This window comes from Syngnathus scovelli, chromosome 11 (assembly GCF_024217435.2).
Source record: "Syngnathus scovelli strain Florida chromosome 11, RoL_Ssco_1.2, whole genome shotgun sequence".
Lineage (NCBI taxonomy): Eukaryota > Metazoa > Chordata > Actinopteri > Syngnathiformes > Syngnathidae > Syngnathus > Syngnathus scovelli.
The window spans coordinates 5,143,929-5,160,132 of NC_090857.1; the positions used below are offsets into that span (position 1 = coordinate 5,143,929).

Here is a 16,204-nt window from a genome sequence, read left to right on the forward strand (position 1 = left end):
AATCCACTTCTTTTCTTTTCATCCATTAAATGAAATTCATAGTTGTTACACAGCCGGATAATAATTGCTCTAATTTAATGCACTTTTAGAGACTAAAAAAGGAGTCGGACATCAGTTATATCCTGCCGGGGTAACTTTCCGCCTCGTAGGAACTGCAATGGTGTGTGGCTTTTGAATTCCGCTTGCACGTTGAGAGCAGCCGTTTAACACTAATATTGACGCCGCTCTTGCCTATTGGACAATGTTAAGACTTTTTGGAGCTACAAAATCCACAACATATAGCGCAGATGCTGCCAACCGGCCGCAGTGATATGCAGCCCTGCCACTTTATAATTGTAGTGCCTCTTTCCTTTGAGCAAAACAAAGATTTTGTGGACAAACTATTTACCCGTCAAAGACGCGAATGAATCACTACCCTGTCATTTTGGCCAAGATACAAATTAGATGCTCTCATTTGGAAATGTGTTTATCAATCTCCCACCCACCTACCGCTTTATACGATACAGTCAAAATTTAAATATATGCACCACTCGTATGCAAATGGGCCGTCGGTGTCATTCGGGAACTTCTTCTTCCTTAGAGAACAAGATGATGGATATTTTATTACAGCTGAGCTAGTCTTAGACTAATGACACTGCAGGAATACAATTCAGACCTGATACACAGCTAATATCCAACAAGCACACACGCGTGTGCGCATGCACACACACACACGCACACGCACACACACACACTGTTTAATCCCTGAGGAATCAGTGAAATTTGATTACACTGACTGTTACAAACACCCTCGGTATGGGAGTAGACATTTCATACATCAGCATGAGGGAGGAGGAAGAGGGAGGAAGAGGGAGGACAGAGATGGGCAGACTAAGAAATATGTGATACCAAGTAGAATGGCCATTTGATGGGAGAACACTCTGGACAAATACTGGGTGTCTCCTGAGTGGAAGCGTTCAGATATCGCCAGCAAAATTGAAAACGGCCACACTACACAAACACAATATTTCACCCTGTGAGTAAACATGGGAAACAATATATTTACAATCCATCTAAATATGGGCTCCATTCCTGGGATAGTGTTGGGAGAACGAGTTAGTCACAGTAGCAGAAGATACTTTCCACCTTACTGTGTGTTTAGTTTGGAAAACAGGATGTTGTTGTTATTTTTTTTTCTCTCGCTTTCATATCCAGCTGTCCTTCACTGTCCTTTAGCGGATACAGAGATCAGCAGATTACTGAAGGTGGCGGCTCCATGTATGTGCCTCACGCCACAGTAAAGCAATGTCGGTTCGCTGTAAAAAAAAAAAAAAAAAAAAAGAAACGCTAACACGTTGACGCATGTATAGATGGATGACAAACGAGGGTGGAAATGAGTTATGTCGCAACAAACCGCACCCGAGCGACCCGTAGATATCATCCAAATATGTGAGCTGTATACTGATGACATCAGAACATTGATTGGATGCTGAGTAAGCTGTAATCTTTCATTGCTTTTCTGTCTTTGATCTCTCCTCTATTGAGTATTTTGGACCAAGACAAATAGTGCCTCATGCATCCCCAATGAGCTGCACCATGTGTGCTTTGCTTTAGTTCTAATTCCGAGAGCGATGGCGATGATATCACGTGGGGTTCAACTCCAGATATGAATAATAGTCCTGCTGCTCATTTTAAAAATGATGTTCAAGGTCACGGGGAATCTGGAGCCTATCCCAGCTGATTTAAGGTGAGAGGAAGGGTGCACACTAGACTCATCATTAGTCTTCGTGAACTAATAATAACAACAACAATTTTTCATATTTAATAATTGACCTGCACAAACTGTATTGATTTCATATGCTTTTGTTTGTATGGAGTCCATCTTTACAAACTGCAGTTTTGTATTTTCAGATTCTCTGCAGTCATAAAAACAAACAGCTGTGCTTTTTATCATTTGCCATTAAAATTAAATTGGAGTCGGACAACCACTAACATGCGCTGACACGCCTCAATTGAACTGACCAAACAAAAATGTCACCAAAAGTATATTATACTGAAATCATGACATTTCTGTCTCAATTTACTGTGCTTTGGGTCATCTGTGATTTTACTTTTATCCACCACATCACACGCTAACCCTACCAATGAATGTAAAAAGTTATTAAAGTTGTAAAGTGTTCTGGACAAAGTTGTACCCAACCCACACACTGAGCAGGTACTCGGAATGAGAGCATAATGATGTCACGCACACATTTGAATGTTTTATCTGTCTCCCATGAATTAAATCTAATTTACACAGGACTTAGATAATACAGAGGTTGTATGTGGGGACATTACGGATACAAAACGTATTGTAGCCACTGAATAGTCTGACTTCTCATTACGGCACACTGCTGGACATTTTTTTTTCCGGTGGGTGGTTGGGCTCAGAGTCTAACAGGGACCTGAATCACAAAGTTGCACACACGCGCAGGTACACACAAGGTTCACGCACAACACCCACACACTCGCAGTCACACATTCCCACGGTTTAATATATCTCTGTGTCTCCAGTTAACAATATTTTGTGTCAAATTAAAGCAGGCAAGATAAATAGAGGGTCTGCGCCACATGGAGAAAATAGAGCAGGAGCAGAATGTGAGGGAGGGGAGGGGGGGGAGGGGGGGGGGGGGAGACTGGTGAACGGTGAATCCCAGCCCCTTGTGGACTGCAGTGAGAACCGCTGAAACACGGATCCAAACAATCTGTGAAACCCCATTAACACATTTCAGTGAGCAGTCGCATTTAAGGCACGTGGGTTAATTACACATGCCGACAAGGAAATTGCACCTATGAATTTAATTAATCTAATTACTGTTTTATTTTTTGGGGGGGTTTATTTATTTGCATTGAGGCTGAATTTGGTTTCGGTTGCCAGTTGGGTCAGCAGGGCAGAGACAATGTTTGAAGTTTGAGGAGAAATAGAAAGTCAAAACAGATACAAGCTGACGCCGGGTGTTAATTGGGCTATGTGTGACTCACATAGCGAAAGAGCAAGAGAGAGAGAGAAAGAGAGAGAGAGCGAGAGAGAGAAGGAGATGGAGAGATAGAGACTAAGAAGAGGGAGTCAGAGAGCCTGGAGGACTAATTAGTGATTATAACTTGGCGCTCTCCAAACATAAAATATTTCTCAACCTAAAAGACAGAGGAATGATTAAAAATAAAAGAATTGGAATCAACATAAGGAGCTGGGGAACACACGATGGGTTTGTGCACAGGCTGTGTGTGCGCATGCGTGTGTGTGTATATGTCTGTGTGAACTCACTTGAGCATGTGTGTTTGCATGTCAGTGTTTCGGCTTCTATGCCCTCTCATTAAATTGTGCTTTACTCTGGTAAACGGTAACAGCAGAGTTCTCAATGTCAACTGGAGAGGTTGGCGCTATGGGCACGCTCTGGGAAACACACACACATATGCGCGCACGCGCACACACACACACAAGCGTGTACTGACAGAAATACTATGAATCCTACCGGTGCATGAACAGCACATCCATTTTATTCTAAAAATGAACATTTCTGTAAGTTTCCAAAAAGCACGCTTCTTTTATCTCGGCTCCGACACGGCTGACAAAATGGAGTGTGTCAGCTTCTGGCGGCCTCGTGCCAGAGTGAGTCGGACATTAGCAAGTCTCGCATCAAAGTCATAAATCAAGGACACCCTTCAAAACAGCAGAGGCCCCGAAAACTGCTTGTCTGCTCCCCGGTATCATTCTGACTTTCCATAATGGATCCGTAGCACTTTTCCACAGTCTGCTAGCTGACATTTAATACCATCCCTCAGGTGTAAATTATTTCCGAGACATATCTTCCGCCATGTCTTACCTATGTGAGGAGAATAGAACCTATCGCTTGCAAATACACGACGGATTACAATAAATGCATATTTAATTTGCGGCATCGCTTTAATGGCTTACAAACAACGGTGATGACAAAAATTAAAATTAGCTACACGTGCAAACGCAGTTTTTGGCAGCAGACAAGGTTTATAAGATCAGAGCCTAGAGTGCACAGAGGCGCACACTACTTTTGTCCTTCATCAGCTGTTTTTCTTTTTTATGTGTCGTACATGTTCGGCATTACAATCACACTTCTTTACCAGATGTCTCTCTTATCACTTCCGATGTACTGCGCAATCATGGACTCCATTTGTGTCACACTTGCACCATCGATCACGCCATTAGCACAACACACGCGCATGCACGCACGCACACACGCACGCACACACACACACGGTTGCCATAGCAACACACACAGTAAATGGGGCAGTCGTCTTAAATATATATGCTTTTTGATCTTCTCATTCAAGCTATCATGTCGGTGTCACCCATGGGACGAGATCCCTCCATTTGGTCACACCGAGACCAGCGTATCCATTGGAAATGTTCACCAATTAAACCATGAATATTTCATTTCAAGTCATTTACAGACAAATCATGCTAGTTTGTTTTCGCCGCCAGAGTTATGTAGTGACGTAAAAAATGTTGGCACGGTATGGCTGTCGTTTATGCTTCGTTCTCCTCAGTGTCATTTTGACGGTCGGTTACCTTGAATCATTGTCTTTGCGTGTCCTCGCCTTTTCTTTAATCGCGGCAACGCATTTTATTCCTCCAGTATTTCTATTCATTTTAAAAGGCTAAAACTTAATGTTAATAAGCATTAAGTCATACAGTTCAACATTATTGAGCATATGTTCTAAGGCTATTATCCTATCATTCTATAATTGTTATCCAAGAAGGGTATTATTGATGAAGATCACAGATCAAATGTTGGAGGAATAAATACACGAGGTCGGCTGATATAATTGAGTCACCAGCAGCTCGTTGTCTATTTAATGTCGGTTGCCACACCAGCAAAGAGCCACGGTCAAGCACGGATCGTTTGCCGCACAGAGATGTCTCCACGCGTAATGTAAGTGTGCTGCATTTCAAGAAGCCGCTTTGATTAGTGGGAGAAGGAGTTGGCTGTGTTCACACCCACAACGGCACAAACCTTTTTTTTTTTTTTTTTTATGTGCTGGCTTGCTTGCGTGCGTCTGCAAAATGAGCAACACCCGGTCAGATTTACGCAGCTCGGCGAGCCGGACTTGCGCCAGTCACAAAAATAGAGCCTTAAAATATTGCCTGTAAATTTAATGGAGGTTTTAAAATTTTGATTGTGATTAAAATGTTCATTTAATCCTATAGGTTATAAATTGTTTTGAAATTTCAACAAATCACAAATGAGTGTGTTTGCACTTTTAAATGACTTGTTTGTCCATAGCAATAACAAAGCTCCACCAAAGTACAAAATGATTTTGAACGGCGACGATGAATCAATAACATGTATTTACTCGCCAAAAAAAATGCACCCAACACAAATGAAACATGCTGGTGTTAAGTCAAAACAGAGTAATAAAGGGTCATATTTTTTGCTGTGTAGGACAGCAACTGCAGGCACGGCACATAACAAATGTTAGCGTTAGCAAAATATGAATATGAAATAGTTTGTGGCAATGACAAAGATACTACACTACACGTAGCACATACTTATTTCAACGTTTGATTCATGTAGTGAGTAGTAGCTTCACGTTCATAACCCCAACAGTATTTTACGTGTCAGTATTACAAAGTTTGTCGGGCTTATTTTGTATCTCAACAACCAATTTACTGCAATCGAACAAGTTATTGCCTACGGATGAAAAAAAGTCTTTATTATCATCTGTCCACCTGAGTATGGTTTTGTTATCTAAAACTAGTCTATAGTCTATTACCACGGACAGATACACATACACCCCCAATCTATTATTGAACAAAAGGCTGACGCCTCCACTCAGCCCTTTGGGGAGGAATCCATCCCTCCATCCCAGAATAATTTCACACACCAGTAGATACACAAAAGAGAGAGAGAGGGAGCGAGGCAAGGGAAGGAGGAGAGGCAAAGGACAGAGAGCAGAAGGAGGAGTGGACGGAGTAAAAATGAACGGGGGTTTCAGCTCAGTGCTTGTGGGAGGCCAAGGTGTCAGGGGGAGCCATGCGTGACAAAACAGAGATCAGAGGATCATATGGCATCGCGCACACGAGCAAAGAAACAAATGCGCCACACACACACAGATGCCGCACACACACACTTTGTGAAGCGTACGCATACCAAGGAAAAGGTGAGAATAAGGACATATCTGGTGATTGCATGACTGGCGCAGCTTTATCAGAGACATGAGATCCGAATGGTAATCTCTTTCTCCACACACGCGTGTGCGCACGGTAACGAGGGAAATCATATTGCACTTCTCGGTGGAGTCATTAATAAAAAGCATGTAGATCTTTACTAAAACAGTGGGTGATGACATACCATACAAATGATGTCCTATGCTGCATCGGCATACATACGCTGCGTTGGTAATGGGGATCATTTTTATTATACAGCACATCACTAATCCTCATGAGCAGCATCTGCTCAGAATAAATTGTTGTTTGGCTCGGTCAAGACTCACGGACACGCCATTAGGTACACCTGCAGAATCCATCCATTCATTTTTAATAATGCTCTTTCTCCTTTGGTTCACACTGCGGGCGACCTGAAGCTTACAATTGCCGACTTTGAGCGACTGCTTGCCGATCAATCACAGTGCACAGAGAGACAAACAATCATTCAAAGTCAGGTTCATAATTTAGAGCACAGGCCTACTGGCCTGCTGTGTTTACGAGCTTTACTATGTGTTTATCCGGACTTTTCATTCCATTCCAATGATACACAAAAGAGACACACACACACCCACACACACGCGCGGAAAAAGAGCAATTGTATTCTTCCAAGTAAAGCAGGAAAAGCCACACATTCACCGCCTCAGTGAATATATTACCATCTTTCCTCTAAGTCTGGCCTCAAGTGGTGTTCTGGACGACACTGATGTGGTGACAAGCCCACTTACCTGAACTAGCAATGAGGAGAATATCTCAACCACACACAATGGGACCGGGTCACTCAGAGTTCACTGCTACAAGGACAATTTTTATATTTTGGTTTTATTTTTGCACAAGTTCACACATTGAAGCTAGGTGGCACAAGAAATGGCAGATTCCAAGTTTGTTACTAAAAGAATGGATGGTGAAAAAAGGCACTGGCATAAAATCTAAGCGTGAACTCCCTGAATAATACGCGAGATACATTTTTGTGTCTTTTTCGTGTATATTCATTTTAATGTAGAAAGAAATATATTTTAGTATATTTGGTGGGAATAAAAAGGCCATTATTTTGTTAAAGATTAAGATTTTTTTTGGGCTAAAATTGGTTGGATATTTTCAGTGGCACTCTTTTACATTTTAACACTTAGACTATACTGGAGCGCTGCATGTTGTAGATGATGCAGATGTTATTTTCAGTCCTGATTTCCATATGTGGCACAAAACGCTTAATGTCAACAGTAACGGCGAAGAAAATCTGTTTTTGTTGCAGGAGCAACAAGATAATCCGGCTCAATCATCCGGAGCTGCACGCAGGTGAGGCAAACACACGTTGAAGCATGCAGAGCAGTACACACGGATCAGGACAGGAGCAACCCGAGCACACGCGGCTCGCTAGCCCAATGAAAGCACAAGAAGCACAATGGTGTCTTTAAATATGCAGCAAACTTTGCCTGCATGGAAGAGGAGCTTTGAAGGAATTCACTGAGGAATGCCGAACCTCCCCCTGAACTGAGCCTGTGCCTCCTCAGCAGAGAAAGAGAGAGAGAGAGAGCGGAAGGAGAGGCAATGAGAGCTGTTGATAGAAAAGACGATGACGCAGGAGTGTAAATTCTCTGCTGTACACAAGCGGCTTCCTCAAAAATACACCTGTCTCATTCCAATCCCATGACAGAATATTTCCTCCCCCTTCAGGCGACGCAATTGTTTTGATGTGATGTTATCACCGGTCTTGTCTCCGATTACTTTGTGTTGTGCAGCACAGCTTTTTATTCCCACCATATGGCCATCATGTTGGCACGGCACCATGTGTCATCAATCCAATTACGTCACACTCTGCCCTGGTGGCTGCTTGCAACCCGTTAGCAGAGCAGAAAAAAAAAATCAAATGTCAATTAGAAATTAGAATAAAATCTCAAAGTGTTTAGTGTATTTAGTAAATAAAAACTGCCCTGATTGTTATGATTCCACACCTGCATCCCGCTGACATTTCTCCTGACGTGGCCCAGTCACATGATAAATTTTGTAATTGGCTTCGGTCCCACGAGTAATCCGAAAAATGTCAGCCTCTAATGGAGGGGACTCGATTTTGAGTTGGGTATACGTGGGAGAGGGTGCTCTGCTCGGCGCTGCTTTAACCTTACCAGTCGTGCTCATGTGGTTACTCATACACACACACACACACACACGCGCACGACCTATTCACGTGAGCCCATTCGGTGTTGTTGCTTAACTCACAGTATGACCTTCATTGAGATGGATTGCATGAGAAATGTAATGACTTTCCTCAGAGAAAAACCACAAGCTAAATCAGCTTTGCATTGCATAATAATGCCGGACTTGGTAATCAATAACACAAACACACAAACACTCATCCATAATGGAGTGCTCAGCCTGCACATAGAGAAATTGTCCCGACAGAGGCCAACCGCATCGCCATGGATGTCGCAAACCACCAGTGTCGAGCGGTGCAGTGAATACACAAGTGGTGATTACATGAGATCCATTTCCACTTTCTTTCGCTAAGATCTTTATACTGTCGCAAAATGCGAGTCTGTGAAGATCCAAATTATTGGCCATTTTGTGTTTGATGACTGGAAAACGCATACGGCACTTATTAGAAGAGCAAAACTTTAAACAAAACTTTGTTATTAGGAGAACAGTATAGGTGGTCAGGGTTGCCCATGTGGGGTAGGGAAATGGCTCTGTAGGCGTTCTTGATATTTGTGTATATTGAGTCGAGTATATATTATTGCCCCCTGGTGTAAATTTCAAATGCTGATAGAATCCATGGATGCATAATGAGAACCGGAATTAGCATCTGAGAGGCGCCACAGTCATTCCAGTTAAAGTTGTTTAAAGGACACGAAGCAAAAAAAAAGTTTGGCATCTGCTATAAAATCACCCCATGTCTTGTAATTGGGGTGAGGGGGGGAATCAATACAGAGTCGAAAAAAATAAAATCCGGCATAGCAATTTAGCAGCCCAACGTCTTGGTTGTGTAATATTAAAGAAGGGTTGCTTTAGAATCTAAAGCAAAAAAAAAATAATCATACCTACATTATCTTAAGTTTAGATAATGTAGGTATGATTTTTTTTTTTCTTAATGGGGAAACCCTGAAATCTAGTTCACTATGTGGGCTGAAACTTCATCGGCATCCTTCACTGTAAAAAAAATCTGCGGGAGCTCTGTCCTATTTACTCTACTAAGAATTCACACATTTGGAGCTGACTAATGAGGTGAGAAAAAAATAACACACGATGATCAAATCCTCAAGGTGCTTGGTCACTGTTTTTGTTGTTTACTCATCACACAGAGATTTTCATTGTTCAGTCTTCCTTTTGTTTTGTCGGCTACGTTACACACAGTATCTAAGCCACCGTTTACACACAAGGCAAAAAAGAGCCTAAAATAGCATGCGTTTAACGGCGTCTATGGTTGCCTAGTAACAATGTTGAGATAACGTCTTTTTTTTTTCTTTTGACCCATCGTTCATTCCATTCTCGGGATGAAAACGCCATGGATGAAAATTGGCACAACACAGCTTGGCTCGGCTCTCCTCGTCTCGGTTTGGTGTCAGAACGAGACACGCTACCGTAAACGAGGGAGAATGAGCGTATTCTGTGTTTACTTCACGGCATGGAGCTGAGGAGACCAAAATAAGTCAAGCGGAGGCTAAGAGCGGCTAGAGAGCTGGCCGCTGCAGCAAAGTGGAGACTGTGGAGTATAACGTCTGACACAGTGACAGTCTGGCTAAGCCAAAATTCAATTCCATTCTGGTCGCAGATGATTGCGGGAAAGAGGGAACAGAAATATGTATATAAAAATCTGTGTATAATTAAGATACGTTGGCAGTAGAAAAAAAAATTCATGAATTATATATTTTTAAAATTAATCAGTAACCTGTATTGGTCAGACTAAAAAAAAAAACTACGTAAATAATATATGATAATATGATAAAAAATTGAATTAATATGTATATGCTCAAAAGTTATTCTTCACATACAACTGGACAACACTGATAAAAACCAAGTGGGTGCCAATTTGCATTTCTAGAAATAGTACCTGCTTTTGTCAATGGAAAAATGTAAACAGTAAGTAGAGCCGCGGCAAGCTGAGCAGGTACCGCACAAGTGGAATTAAAAGTCGGTCTCAAAAGCCTTTGTGTTCTTTGTACAGTCCCCGTCAACCCTGTTGGGGTTACAAAGCTACATTGTATGACAAAATCAATGCCATTTTAGTGCTGAGCTTGAGTTTGTGTGTTTATTTTCTTCGCTCGTGTCACAGTTTTAGGTTTATATAATGACAAACGACCCTCATGTTTGTTTACCCCCTCTTCATGCAGCCCTCGTGGTGACTTCAGCCAGAAATGAGTCACCAGCCAAAACAGTGAGTTCATCTCACTGTCACGCATATTTCCCTCACCAGTGTGTCACATTCTCACCTCGTTAGTGTTCCAACGATGGCGCTCTTTGGGCAGAGAGGAACATTTCGGCAGACACTCGAGTAGCTTCTTAGGAAGGTAGATTTTCAACTGGCCGGGCTCACCTGCAACGAGGGAAGAGCAGGGTCAAGATAACGCAATGGATTACTAAGAATTACAAAAGAAGACACATTTTTAGATGTCTGGAGGGAGGTGAATCCAAACGGGTTCTCAAAGACTTCGATCCACTGGTTGTTTTTTATTCAAGGCATCTCATTTTTGTTTATTGATGCCGACATGTTTCTCAGACAGCTGCATATTGCACGTCAACCTCCATCCATCCATCCATCCGTGCATCTGTCCATCCTTCCATCCATCCCTCTTTCTTTGTAACTAGATTTTTTTTATGGATTTTAAAGCTGTTTTGTCAGTATTTCCATTTTTTTTCATTATGCCTTCCCTTGTTCAGTACTTCAAATTAAGTAACCTAATAATAAAAGGCGCCAATCCATCCCCTTATGCATGTTTTTGGGAGTAGTTCTCTGGGCTTTTATTTAAAAAGGACAACAAAAATCCATAGTAAGCAGACATCCTTGAAAGCAATTTAAAGCAAATTATTTTTGATCCATTCAAGAAAAATAAATAAATGACATATCACTGTTGGAAAGAGTGCTAGGTTGCATTCAAATAACAGTCGATAGTTGTTTTAATAGCGTTAAACGATTTTAAGCAAGTGATTTGGTACAATTGTTTGTTCAAACCATCTGAAGGACATAAGAAGCTGATTGTGCTAAAACGGCTTAATCCATTATAATACTGCAATGGTTTTTTTTTTAATAATGAGAAAAACAAATTACAAAAAGTTAGCTAAAATCAATGAGAAAAAATACGTCTGGGGGGATCGTTTTTTTTTTTACCTTATTAATACTGTAGGAGAACACACGCACATTGCAGTGCACACTAGAATGTCCACCATTTTAATTTTCATTTAGGGGCTGATGCTTGTTATGATGTATCGAATTGTATGGTGGGGCTGCTAATTTTAAAGGCGCGGCATCGAGTCAAAGCATGAAATGCACATAAGGGAGTGGCAGAATATTTCACTTTGGACTCTAAATGGCACCGCGCACATAAAATCCGAGGCCCACACCGATACAGATTTGGTTGTAGAGCGCTCCATTATCATACATTATGAGTTCATTTGGTTGGAAACAATCACGTACAATTGCAAGTGTGTGTCTCTCACTCTCTTTTATAGTGGTGCTGCTCAACAGTGTGTTTTGGGTCATGAGAGGAGACTTGTGATCGTCTTCTAAAGGAGCTCGAGAGCAAATTACACTCATCGAGTGAAAGAAAATCAGTTACATTTGGTGAAGATGACGACAATGATGATTATGATGAGAGTGATGTGCAAATCCCGTAAATAAACCTCCAAAGACACTAGGTGACCTAAATCCAATTGAAAAAATTGGGGCCGGAGGCCGTGTACGGGAGAGGCCCTCGCCATCAAACCACTTTGAAGCACATTTGGGCAAATATTGCCTAGTCAAGCTGTTCTATGCGGAGAGACTCATTTTCAAAGAAGACTGAACACTGTAATAAAACCCATAGGTGCTTTATCTCAGTCTATTTTTATTTAACATTACAAAAACGTTTTTTACAGGAGCCACGTTTTATTTCCACTTTAAAACAACCTGCTGCTATAAACTCAACAGGACAAAAATTTAGAGAACCGTGGAAGCGTAACGGTTACACGCATTGTTAGGTAATCTAACGCAAAAAGTCTTGTCCGCCCTCATAACTGCAGAGAAGCTAACAATTGTTTCAGGCGTTGTTTATGGCATCTGCTGACAGTTACTAATACATCAAATATTGATAGTGGTGAAGATTTTTATTAAAGTGTAAAAATCTTGGAAAACTTTACTGTATCGCCACCCATCCATCTACTGTGATTGTTTTTCGGGGATGGGTCATGAAGGACTGTGGGAGGAAGCCAGAGCAACATCAAAGCCAGAAAATTCTCGCTGTGAGGTGACGTGCAAAAATATCAATATAAGTTATTTGTTGCCCTTTTTGGGAGATCTATAAGCGCGCAACCACTAATCATAGTAGATGGTGACACCAAAACCACCACTGCAAAGGGCAGGTTGTCAAAACAGAGGCGCAATGAAATACTGAGAAGACGATGGAAAAAAAAAAAATCCCTCGGTGCATCGCAAAAATATCACTTGGCCGGTTCAAAATGTCCTCTCTAAGATAGAGCCCCCGTGTATGCGCAAGTGTATCCGTGTCCATTTGCGAGCGTGCGCCCAACAGATATGGCGCTCGGAATCAAAGACAGCGTTGCACTCAAAGGTTATTGATAAGCATTTGAGTGGAGGGCGTCCATTCATGACTCCCCTGGGAAGATAAGAATTATGTACTCTACCTGAGGGCAGATGAGAGAACGACAGAAGAAGAGCGAGGGGGGTCAAGGCGGAAGACGCCAGGGGAGGGTGGGGCAAAAAAAAAAAAATTAGCAGGGGAGCAAAATATTTACACGGCCACAATTTGGCAAGGACAAGAGGTGGAGCATCGCAAAGATGCGCAGGAAGAGCAGTGCTGCTCCTGGACAGCAGGGAGGTCTTGTCTTGTATGTGTATTGGTGTTGGGAGGAAGTGTGTTCAAGCACGTATGCTGCCCCTAATCAATTATGCATTTATTAATAGAAGGCCTGAGAAGACAGAATTTCAAACAGCCGAACGGTGCCGCAGCTTAGTTAAACAGCTGAATGGTGCAGCTTAGTTAAAGCCTAATTTCTTTTTTAGCAGCGCTCCAGCCTCTCTGCCATGAATGCCAATCAGCGTTTAAACCCCACCTCTCCTGGCTATAACCTCCGCCGCCCCCCCACGCTCCCCTCCCCCTGCTGTTCTGAAGAATTCTCATCAGAGCCTCGCCTTTGAAATGTACCAGAACCACCACATCAAACAAAGCCATTCTGCACACAAACACACCCACGCGAGCACACATGCAAACACACACAGTGCTTGCCAATCAAGGCACACACATCACAGTATTTGTCCCAGAGCCTTTTTGTGTGTCCCCCCCCCCCCCCCCCTCCCACCGCTGACCTTGGTGCTGAAATCCCTTTCAAAGCACACCTTCATGGACACGATCGCCATATTAACCCGCCCTCCTGATACCGCTTTCTTCCCAACGCTACAGATGAGCTTTAACCCCCTGAAGAGTTGTGTTATTTCACACAATGCATCCCCGTTTCAAAATATTCTGTCTGGCTACTGTGAGTAATCGTCTTCCATCTGTTCCAAATGATCCTCAGTGGAGCTGCACTACGATGGGACATGTGGCAAAAAAAATAAAAAATAAAATAAAAAACTTTAGTTCTCTGAAGTTTTTGGCTATCCAGGGAAATGATCTGTCCCAGGACGCTATGGCCGGGCTTCTAAATATAGAAATATCGTGTTGTTTGGAGAGCAACCAAAATGTTCCGGAAAAAATACCGTCAAGTTCAAACCGTCATCATGTTACATCACGCAAGACGTCAGCAAATCCTGTGACTGTGTTTTGCGTTTTCTTTTTCGTCATTCCCCCACAGAATGTTTCCGGGGGGGGTTTAACCAAAAACAAAACTGGCTGTGCAGTACATTTTTAGCAACACAATTCATTTCATATCTGTTAATACCACTTATTAAGTGCCACTAGGTGACAGTATTGTTCTGCAACCCACTGATCCCTCTCCATTCATATAGTGGATATAAAAAGTCTACACACCCCTGTTCGAACACCAGGTTTTTGTGATATCAAAGATGGGACGAGGACAAATCATTTCAAAGCATTTCATACTAATAATTTCACCTTCAGCTTGCACAGCTCAATTGAAAAAATGTGGGGTGAAAATAAACGAGTGAGCACAACTTATCACCAAAAGAACATCCTAGCTACGTTGAAGCACGGCTTTTAGCTTTTAAGCTATTTTGTTTCTGTTGGCACTGGTGAACGGAATTATGAACAGTTCAAAATAGCAGTCAGTGTTAGCACAAAGCTTCTGCATGAAAAGCCTACTAAAACAGTTCACTTGAAATGGTAGCAGGCGTGTGCTGAGTCCCATTTAATTTTTTTTATTAAATGTGGCTGGTTAATTATGAGTTGAATGACAAAGAGCACAAATGTGCAACTCCATTATTGTAATTGTTTATTTTTACTTTCTGTTTTCGAAAAGATAAACATTAATTCATTTGGGTTGTAAAAGTTGACTGATGAGTAATTGTGGAAAAGATTCTGAAATGAGTCATGTTGGTCCATTTTCTATTATACTGCAAAAAAAAAAAAAAAACATTTGAACAGACTGTGAAAACCGTCTATTATATCTGTCAGGTGTCTTCCAAGGGTAAGCAGTTTTAGTTCATTTTAATTTAATCTGGCTGTGTTTACAGCGCTCGACATACTTGGATGACGCTTATGTTCAACTGTTAGTTAAAAATTGCCTGTAAAGTCATAAATATGTCATCATAGTGACAGTTTGAGCCTAGAACAAATTAATTCACTTTACATTATTTCCTATGGGAAATTAGTTTTGACAATCTGGAAGTCAACGAGCATCACGGAATGCTTGGCGTTGGACTTTACATGCAGTATAATATAAAGTACATTAATAATTTAATAGTGTTATTTTAGTCCAACACGCGAGTCAAAAAAAAGGACCACTCTAGGATGCTAAAAGAGGAGCTAATGGCGTATTAAGTCACATGCTTGCCAAAAAGTGTTGACCAAAGTGAAACATAGCTCCGGCAGCTGATCAAATGCTGTGATTTACACCAAAATCACACACAAGACAGGCCTGCGACTAATGAATATTTTACCTCATAAAACTGCCATCTCCATATTTAACGCAGAAACAAGCCAATGCCCTTGTGAGAAGGCTGTCAGTTAATTATAAAACTCTCCTCAGTAAAGAGAGATGCTCCAAACGCAACTCTTAACGCTTCCCCCCTCTGATATTAGGATGCGTCAGGGGAAATTTTTATGCCCCACTCCCCCCCTCCACCCCCGCACCCCATCCTGAACACACACACGCGCACACACACACTCTGTCTCTCTTTTCGGGATAAAATTAATGTGACATAGAGAAAGAAAGGCTCATTGCGCAGCAGCTAGAGGGATGGGAGGGAGGGCAGGAGGGCAGAGAGAAGAAAGGCGGGGGGGGACGCTGCATGGGATGAGTTAGGGTGTAGGGGGAAGGATGGATGCAGGGAAGAGAGAAAGGGGAAGATGAGGGGAAGAGGGGGGAGTCGAGAGCTGGGCGTGCATGCTAATTTTATCATTCTGCTGATAAACTTTTCCTCCGGTAATCCTCCAACTGGGACTACGGAACAGATAGGAGACAGGGATAGCAAGCCTCGACTCCCGATGAAGAGCCAACCAGCCATCCGTTTGCTCAAGCGCTTATCCTCATTAGGGCTGCAGGTGAGCTGGAGCCTGAGAGCCGAGGTACGCCTTGGATCGGTCGCCGGACAATCGCAATGCGTAAGAGACAGACGACCACTCGCACTCACATTGACAAAGACAATTTAGAGAAGGGATGGGCAAATGGCGGCTCATGGGC

General features: G+C 42.2%; 1 protein-coding gene across 2 annotated transcripts in view; it reads right to left on the reverse strand.

Moving 5' to 3' along the window:
- LOC125977875 (calmodulin-binding transcription activator 1) overlaps window positions 1-16,204 on the reverse strand; it is a 50,349-nt gene that overhangs the window by 30,399 nt on the left and 3,746 nt on the right. For both annotated transcript variants that reach the window (XM_049734906.1, XM_049734905.1), the window contains exon 3: window positions 10,624-10,727. In XM_049734906.1, the coding sequence (XP_049590863.1) occupies window positions 10,624-10,727 (104 nt within the window). The remainder of the gene's footprint in view (window positions 1-10,623; window positions 10,728-16,204) is intronic.